The 9,279-nt window shown below is 34.8% G+C and overlaps 1 protein-coding gene across 2 annotated transcripts; it reads left to right on the forward strand.

The window, feature by feature from the left end:
* Nucleotides 1-1,434: 1,434 nt before the first annotated feature.
* LOC109366365 (cAMP and cAMP-inhibited cGMP 3',5'-cyclic phosphodiesterase 10A-like) lies at nt 1,435-9,116 on the forward strand. 2 transcript variants are annotated; one of them, XM_019613520.2, is made up of 4 exons: nt 1,435-1,530; nt 3,908-4,058; nt 5,491-5,646; nt 8,925-9,116. In XM_019613520.2, exons 1-4 carry the CDS (start codon nt 1,502-1,504, stop codon nt 9,099-9,101), a joined length of 513 nt encoding a protein of 170 aa, XP_019469065.1. In that variant the 5' UTR covers nt 1,435-1,501; the 3' UTR covers nt 9,102-9,116. The 2 variants fall into 2 exon arrangements, with proteins under 2 accessions (XP_019469065.1, XP_031408302.1); XM_031552442.1 differs by having other exon boundaries at nt 8,928-9,116.
* The last annotated feature ends 163 nt before the right edge of the window (nt 9,117-9,279 follow it).

Genomic DNA, 9,279 nt, shown 5'->3' on the forward strand with positions numbered 1-9,279 from the left:
TTCTGTGTATGTGTTTCATGCCTCTGCCTGTATTTCTTGAAGGAGGGGAAAATGAATGCAGATCTCTAAACTCCTGAAGATGATTCAGGGCTGTGAATCCTTGGTGCTAGGCTTTAAAGTTGGGGTCTAACTTCAGAGAAGGACTTCCCATCCTTTAGTCTACAATATCTGAATAGTCTTAGGCTTTCTCTGAAATAATTCAGTTGCTGTTAGTTCTCAAGGGTCTGCCAAGTACTAAAAGTACAATGTGCTTTTATCTGTGTTAGATTGGTGGTGCTAACACTGCGACTCATCTGAGGTCTTAAGTCACTGTTTCTGGCAGGACAGTAAATTCTGCTGTAGTGACCGGGTGCCTCAAATCAAAACTTTACAGTTCTGAGTCAGAAAGTCTAAACTGTTTTTCTTAACTTAATCTCTAGAGCTCACTCCTGTCAAGTGCTGAGACTGTAGCCATGATCAAGCAAATCATGCAAGCATCCGCTTAACAGAGACTGCTTATGGTTAAAGTTCATTACATGCTGAAGTGATTTACTTGAAAGCGAGTGTATTAGCAGCTTGCAGGATTACGCCCTAATATAATCTTACTCTTTGCAATACAGTTTCTTGTGCTTTGTTAGATGACATTATATAACCCACCTCCTTACCAAAATGATTTTTACTTCTAAAGATGGCAGGTTTCATTCTAAATTATATTCGCATCCTTTCGTTTGAGGACTCTGAATGCATTTAACCATTTTCCATGCAGTTCAGCTGCCTTTAGCTCTCTCACACCTGCTGTGCTGTTTGATATGCCACCTACATGCACAAATGTTTAGCTAGGTTCAATGGAAAGTAAATAGAAAACTTGTGGCACAGCAGGTGCAGGGAAAGGGGTTAATTAATAATAGAAGGACAAACAGTTCTGCTGGTCATGTCCCTAATGTTATGCCTAAATGTTGATACTGAGAGGAAATAAATCCTTAGCTCATGAAACATAAAAAATGCAGTATTCAATGCTGCATTTTTTAAGCTTGTGCTTAGTTTCTATTAGCCTGTAAAAGGTGACTTCAGCAAAATTAGACCAAGTCTCACCAAATTTTTGGCAGAAATTATGTGAAAAAAGCCAGTTAATATGACTTAGATACATCATTTATACAGTTCATGGGAGGAAAGTGATTTTAGGAGTCAACACAGATTTTTGTACATTACTTAAATGACAGATTCTTAAATAAATATTTATGTTTCTATGAATTAGACAAAGCCAAAGGCTAACCAACATAATTTCCTTGAACTTACTAGAAATATATTTATCTACATTGCTGGAAGACATAGCCTGTAAAGTCAGTTTTCTATGTATATTCAGAAACAAGTAAATGCTGTCAAATTCACATTATCTAGTCATTTTCACTTGCTTTTAGGAAGAATGAAAGAGCATTTGTTCTCACTAAGGTGAAACTTTCTTCTTAGATACCACTTTGACATCAGTCCGTATGAGGATGTCTGGCCTGCCATTTTTGTCTACATGGTTCACCAGTCCTGTGGGACAGCCTGGTATGAACTATACAATTTATTGCTTTAACTCCATTAATTATGGTTTTATTTATTTTGAAATGTTAAGTTCATTATTTTCTAATGCAGCGTCTTAAACTCCTTTGGAGTTTATTTGCTTTGCCTGCTCTGTACAGGCCTGTGAAAAGCAGGCTAAACTTCTTGCCCTAGCTTCTTGGTCTTTAATTCTTATTATTTGTGAACAGCAATACGAAAGAACTCATGATATTGTCTGAACAGTTGTGCTTCCTATACGTAGAAGTATTGTTTGGTTCTGAGGTGAAATTGGTTATTTTGCTTTTCAGTCTGAGGATTGTGAAGATATTAAAGGCACTCTTGTTAAAATCAATTATCAGCATAATTGTGCATTAATTATGGAAGTGAGCAATTTCAAAATTCAAAGTCATTTCATTTACGGTCCTTTCTCTCGGCATCTGTTACCAGTGCCAACATCAGCAGTCTCTTGACCAAGTATACTCCCATTGCTTAGAGAAAGGAACTTTATCACATTGTGGAAACATTTATAAATGGACAATTGAGAAGGGAAGTATGTTCCTGCAAAGCTGAGGAACATTTGGGAAGCATTTATTGGTGGCTGTTTCATCTTAATAACTAGATGAATTTCCATGCCCTCAAAACATAAATATAGTCAAACCTGGGGGTCTTTCTCTTCTTCTCTTCAATACTGCAAAGTGGATGATTGGTCTAAGTATAGTTCTGTACTGCTCAATACAATTAGGTTATTTCCATTCCTGAAAGAGTGACTGGGATTCGAGATTTGGGTTCATGTTTTCTTTCTACTTTTTGCCACTATCATTACTTTTTTAAGGTGTAACTTTGATGAGAAAGAATTGGTATCTACATGATATTTTTTCAAATGAGTCTCAACTCTCACATACAAAATTAAAGGAACAAAAGTGAGAAAAACATTTGAAGATGAGACTGTTGGGACTGACAGACTAGTGTTTAATTTCTGAAGGGACAAATAATCTCAGCTCTCCAAAAAGGACTTCAAGAACTTTGCAGCTGTCTTAAGACTAAAACATGATTTTAATTATATTGAGGAGATTGTGCCTTTAAGTATACACCTGTGTAATCTGTGACTGTCTTGCACAGGGAGGGTTTTTTAAGAAAAATTGTTGATACTCATTACAATTTCTGTTCTCTCATGAAACAATAATCTTTTACTGCTTTAATCATCCATACAAAATGCAGTTTTTTGGAGAAAGCAGTAGTATTCTACACTGAGGTAACATTGGTAATGATTTTCTCTTTAGCTTCAGTTGTTCTATTGAATAGATATTGGATGGATATTGTGTGCAGTTGAAAGCAACTAGTGTGATTTTCTGAGTTATGATGCAGTATTTTAAACAGTAGTTTTAACAATTACATCAGAGGTGTCTGACTTAACTTTCTAGAATTAAAAGTTAACTCTAAAGCTATTTTTGAAACACTATCCCTCTATTTTTACTAATATCACGTTAAGGCTAAAGCAGAAGAATAATTACCTTTCTCAGTGTGTAACCACAGAAATATATTTTCTCTAAATAGGTCTGTATAGTAAATTTGTGTTCACAGTTTTACCTGATAAATTAGAGATATCTAGCTTTACTTTCTCAGCTCACATATATTACATTAATACTGCATCCATGAGATATACAAGAAATAATAAAAATATAAATCTGTAAACAAAAAGAATTCTTTCCTTTCAAATGCAGTGTAGAGCTCTGATACGGCGGGATATAACTCTTGGAAGCATTCTTAAGCCACATAAGCCAAGCATAACAATTATTTAACAACTTTGTAATATTACTTTAATGAAAATATTTTTGATTTTGCTTACATATGTTAATATAGCAAGAAGACAAAAAAAATCATTTAAAATGATATCATTTGATGAAAATGGAGAAACACTGAAATACTTTTGTTTTTTTTTTTTTCCCTTATTTTTTTCCATTGTCATTATGGAGAATCTTTATATCTTTTATTCAAAACAATTTTTGTATTGGCATTTAACTGAAATGTTGTTTTAAACAAGATTATTTCTTTAATGTTTTTTTGCATAAAATCTTCTAGTTTTATGTTTTGAAAATATTTTACTTTCAAATTGTGAATTAGACAGTTTTGATATTTTATAGACTGAAAAAAAGATAAAGAAAAATAACTTGAAGGTTTTCTAAGTTTATGTAATTGTTTTGCCTGAGCTAGATATCTTGAACTGTGGGTTTTGTCAAGCATGTGCATGTTTTTGTCCTTACCAAAACTTGAACGCTCTCATAATCATTTATTCCCAGCAAGGAGTAAATCCAAGAACATCTTTTCCTCTGTTCCTTATTTTTTCTCTTATTTCTCATCTCTCACCAAACTGATTTCTTTCTAGCTTTGAACTTGAAAAGCTATGCCGATTTACTATGTCTGTAAAGAAGAACTATCGTCGTGTGCCCTATCACAACTGGAAGCATGCAGTTACAGTTGCACATTGCATGTATGCCATACTTCAGAACAACCAGGGGCTCTTCACTGATCTGGAGGTAGGTGTGATGACTGTATCAGTTACTAGACCTCATTAAGAAGAATTGACTATCTTAGATGATCTTCTGTGCTTGAGTTTTCCTGTCAGCTTAGACAGGATACAAAGGATCTCATGATTTCTGCAGTGGAGTTGATGTGAGCAGGGAGCTTAAGGAAGGAGAATTCTTCAAACTCTGTTTCCTTCACATCAGTAGCAGATTTGCTGTCTCTGTTTATATTTTAATGTTCTCCCTGTTCACCTATAACCATAATCTTTATTTTAATCATTCAGTTACTGTCAGATCTGTACTGAGGGGAAGGAAACACCTCGAATCTTAGACTCTGGGAGATCTGTAAGATTCTGTCTATGAGAACAGTGGAGAAGGGCTTGGTGTCACAGAGATAGTTGGCATATATGAGTAAAGGAGTAGAAAGGGTGGAAGGAAAATTGTTGTCTATGTTTAAAAAAAAAAATCACTGATTAACTTTTATTATATAAAAGTTTTCCTTAGTGTGTGTGTGCATCTTTTTTAAGATAGTTGCAAGGAGTTCAGAAAAATAAAAATATATATACCTTAATTAGATCGCTGTGAAAGTTCTGGTAATAAAACAGAAGGCTTATATGATTAGATGTTAATACTCACTATAAAGAACTGCTGGTTGTTTTTTGCCTATATTGCTGTAGGTGCAGCTGAGAGTGATGTTTATTATAAATGCTGCCTGAAACTTCCAGGCTGGAAGAACCTGTTATAGGTTGTGTATAATTTTGCCAAATACTGACCACTTGAGTTATGATTTCCAAGATTTCAGGCTTCATCTGGCTAATAGATTCATTTGGGGAAATTTCAGTTAAAATTGCTTACTAGAAGTATGTTTGGAAAAACCATGTTCTTGTTCAGCATATAAATATAATATAAAGTCTAGTTGAAAATGTTTTAGCGAATTCTGCTTTAAAAAAGGGTCTTGAAAAGTGGTTCTGCAATAAGCAGAGCATTTGCTGGGCTCGTACTGTAAATCAGCAAAATTATCCAAGTTTGAAAAAATAATGTTCCTTTAAAAACAAGAATCTGTATATTTGCACAACTGGGGAATATTTCAAGATCTCTTAACTTCCAGTGCTAACCAAGTAGTTGTGTAGTAGTGCTTAAAGCCGGAGAAGTATACCAGAAACTGCTCAAGTTCCTTCCTGAAGCAGAACCCCTGCAATAACATGTGATTGTGAAATAATGTTTTCTAACTTATAAGGTATAAAAAGATCTGAATTTCAGACAGAAGATTTTAATTCTGCATTTCCTCACTTCTTTGTTTCTTGAAATTTGATGAACATTACTGTGCACTATTTAAAGGCAGTGCAATCCTAGTCCAACGTTTACAAGCATTTTGGGAAGACAGTGACATCTAGGGGCAGAAAATACATCTTAGTTTTCTTCTTCATCTCTTTTTTTTTTGTAGCGGAAAGGTCTTTTAGTTGCATGCCTGTGTCATGACCTGGACCACAGAGGTTACAGCAACAGCTACCTTCAGAAGTTTGATCACCCTCTAGCTGCTCTCTATTCCACGTCAACGATGGAACAGCACCACTTCTCACAAACTGTGTCCATCCTGCAGGTAGGGTTATTGTATCTTCTGTGCAGTAGTGTCCAGTGGTGAATATACGAGTCACATCATTACCAAGTAGATTTTATAAAGCATGCTTAATTTACTTTCTGGATTGTAGTGCTCATCTGGAAGTACGGACAAGATTTGCCTTGATTTATTACAGCAATCTAAGATCCCAAGCATTTAATATTAGTAAGCCAAGCATTCAGTAATAGTGCAAAATATAGCTTTTCTGAAATCCTGATGTTACAAAAATACTGTGCATTTTAAGGTCTTTATTAATGATCTTCCTCTGGATATGATAGCTTCTGAGTCAGGGAGAATTTCCCTTAAGACTGTACGTAATGGGAACTTCAAAAATGAAAATAAGTTTCTCGCTTAGTTACGTATTTTCAGTAGAATGTGTTTCAACAATGTCTTCAACTGTCCTGAAATTCTGAATAAAAATTAAAGACCTGACAAACGTTTGTATGAGAAGCTTGAAAACCTGCTGTAATAAATTCCATGAATGTTAAATGTGTGGCATGAAGTGTATCTTTACCTAGAAGCAAATGGTAATTTTGCACGCATGAAAAGTTTAAGCCTATTTTATTATGTTATGATATACTCTTTTGTTCTTCAGCAATTGGGAAAAAAGACCAATAAGGTAATATTCTCTGATAGTTCAACTATAAGGTAAAGTATCTGCATGTTTAATTAACAGAAAGCTAGAAGAAAGCATGCAGATACATTTTGGGAAATCAAAGTGTGTTGCTGACACACAGATCTTTTCTCCTTGGTGAAAAAACTGTTCACGTTCAATTTGAGGACAAAACTCTCACCTATGAAACAGCTGCCAGTCCATAATGTACTTGTGCTGCTGTTTTTCCTTTACTGTGCACATGCCCAATGCATAGCCTAGCCATGCTACTGTACCACTAATTCATTGTTAACTTCTCTTTCTTTCTGATCTTTCAGGGGGAAGATATTTATTTTCTTAAATACCTAATCACCTTTTAGGATTATATGTATTCTGTATTATATTCAGAAGCACATCTTGTGATTATGGTTTTAGGTATCATATACGTTTCATCAGGGAATGGAAGCTTTATCTCTGAATATTCCTCCATGTGGGAGGGTGTAATTGAATCCTTCAGTGGTGGTATGGCATTAGTTTTTTAGTATTCATTCTTCATGTGTTTGGGCGCAGTAGTCCTCAGTCCAGTAACATTTCTCTGTCACACTGTGGCTATATGAAGCAGAATTCAGTCATTCTTTAATGAACATTTTGCATTTATTCTACAGAAATGCAGTGAAAGTTGCATTTACCAAAAAGGTGGGGAATCTTTTGCCTCTGTGCTGCCTTTTATCCTTGTCTGTCACAGCCAGTTGAGTGCGAGGAAAGGCAGATAAGTATTCAGGTCTCTAGAGTAACTCAGATACTGACTGCCCAAGTGATCATAGGTGATGTTTAGAAATATAGACATAGTAGATCAGCCTTTTGAACTTGTTTTGATATTGAATCAAATAGCCTTTCTGTTTACTTACAAAACTTTTACAGAAGAAAGAAAGAAAGGAAAAAAAACTAAAACAACATCAAAAAAAAAAAGAAAGAAAGAAAGAAAACCAAGTAGTCTTTCAGGATTTATCTCAATGAGTTTTAATTTTATGCTAATAACCCGGACTAGTTTTCACTTGAGCCTTTATAGCCACTTTGTTCATTCACTTGTAATTCTGGTTTATGCCATAAGTTACAAATATGGAAGATTTTATTCACTAGCTCTTGCTCAATGGGGAAGAAATAAAATCTTAGGAGCTATACCTTATATGTACTATGCAAAAGCCTGTATAACAGATGTATAGTCAGAACCAGCAGCTTTCATTTGTAATTAATGACATCAGTTTTTTTTAGTACAATGAACAGGAGCTGTCACAGTGGTCTTCCTCGAGTTGCAGTTTCTAAAGCCTGGATAGAAGTCATAGATCCAAATCTAGCATAATTTAAGTTTCAGGGCACATACTGTGTTCTCATGGATTAGGTAGCACATCTGGAGAGGAAAACTCTAAAACCCCAAATCATGAAAATAAATAGTAGTCATTTCCTTGTTGCAAACTGTTGATGATGGGTTAAACATGTTCTGAATTTTTTTTAACATTGTGTACTGTGGCTCAGGCAGCTGTCAAAGGTGCATTAAGAAAGACAGATAGATTGCATTTTCTATTTGTTATTCAGAACAAATCTTCTTGTCCAAGTAAAAAGTGTTGGAAAATGACATTTATGTTCTGAATGGTGAAAGAAACCAAGTCTATTTGTACCACAGAGGAATTATTTTGAACAAATTATGTAAATGCTTGACAAGTCGGGGAAACTTTTGATGAGCTTCAACTCAAATGCCAATTAAATGTCAAAACACATCTGCATTTGATATATTTTAATCATATTTTCTATTTATGAATGTCCACACCTTGACACGACTGGCTCATTCTTTTGTATTTCTATGTTTCCTCTCAACAGTAGGGAAGACTTGTGACAAATTGCTTTCAAAAGCTTAAAAAAAGTGAACGGTGTTGACTTGACTTAAAATGTGATGTGAAGCTGTGAACAGTCACAGTACATGGATATTGTCAGTTAAAAGTGAAATAATATATGGTGGAAACTGAAAAGCGGTATGTCGCCAGAACCTCCATAGTGGAAAATGTTTTCTTTAGTTTATAAGTCAGTCAACTTAAGGTTGAATAAAGCAGTTTTTTTCCACTGAATGTTCATGTACATTAGTGTAGTGTAATTAAGCTTGCTTCTAAAGAGAACGTTTTATCAGTAAATGCAACAATTGCGGGCACGTTTCATTTGCAACATTCTGAAACCAAGATTATCTTAGAGCATTAACTTGGCTATTTCGTTGTCTGTATTACTTGTTATGCAATATCAAAAATGGTTCTTCAAAGTGAATCAGGCATTGAGTTTACCAGCTTGGCAATGAAGTACTCTGGATCGGGATTAAGTCACAGGTTCCCAGGCTTATGCTATTAGGAAATACTGTACATACAGTGCTTATAAATTATAGCAGAAAAAACTAGCATTTTTCTCTATTAATATCTTCAAGCTTCAGAAGGAGCAGTCCCAAAATCAGATCAGTGGTTTAGTCATAGTTTCATGAGACCATTTAAAAAGCAAAGCTAAAAATGGGAATTTGCAACAAAAATTGTTATTTTTTGTAAAACTGTTGTAACCTGTCTGGTGAAGTAAAGACTGAAATCTTCTCAGAATTAGAGCTTGTGCTTTTTATTGTTTTTTTACTTTTTCATAGCTGGAAGGGCACAATGTCTTTTCCAATCTGAGCTCCAGTGAATATGAGCAAGTACTTGAGATCATCCGGAAAGCCATCATTGCCACAGACCTGGCCCTGTATTTTGGAAATAGAAAACAGCTTGAAGAACTGCATCAGGCAGGAGCATTAAATCTTAAGAACCAAGCACACAGGTAAAGCAAAAGACCAGAATTAGTTCATCAGAGCATTTAATCCTGGTGCACATTATTTCATTTGGATTTCTTCTGCATAGTTCATTAACAGCTTATCAGCAGTAGAAAGATAGTGCACAGGCAGTTAAGTGGTGGGAGAAAAATGAAGTGCAATAATTATATTATTTGTTATATCATTCCTT

This window comes from Meleagris gallopavo, chromosome 2 (assembly GCF_000146605.3).
Source record: "Meleagris gallopavo isolate NT-WF06-2002-E0010 breed Aviagen turkey brand Nicholas breeding stock chromosome 2, Turkey_5.1, whole genome shotgun sequence".
NCBI classification, from domain to species: domain Eukaryota; kingdom Metazoa; phylum Chordata; class Aves; order Galliformes; family Phasianidae; genus Meleagris; species Meleagris gallopavo.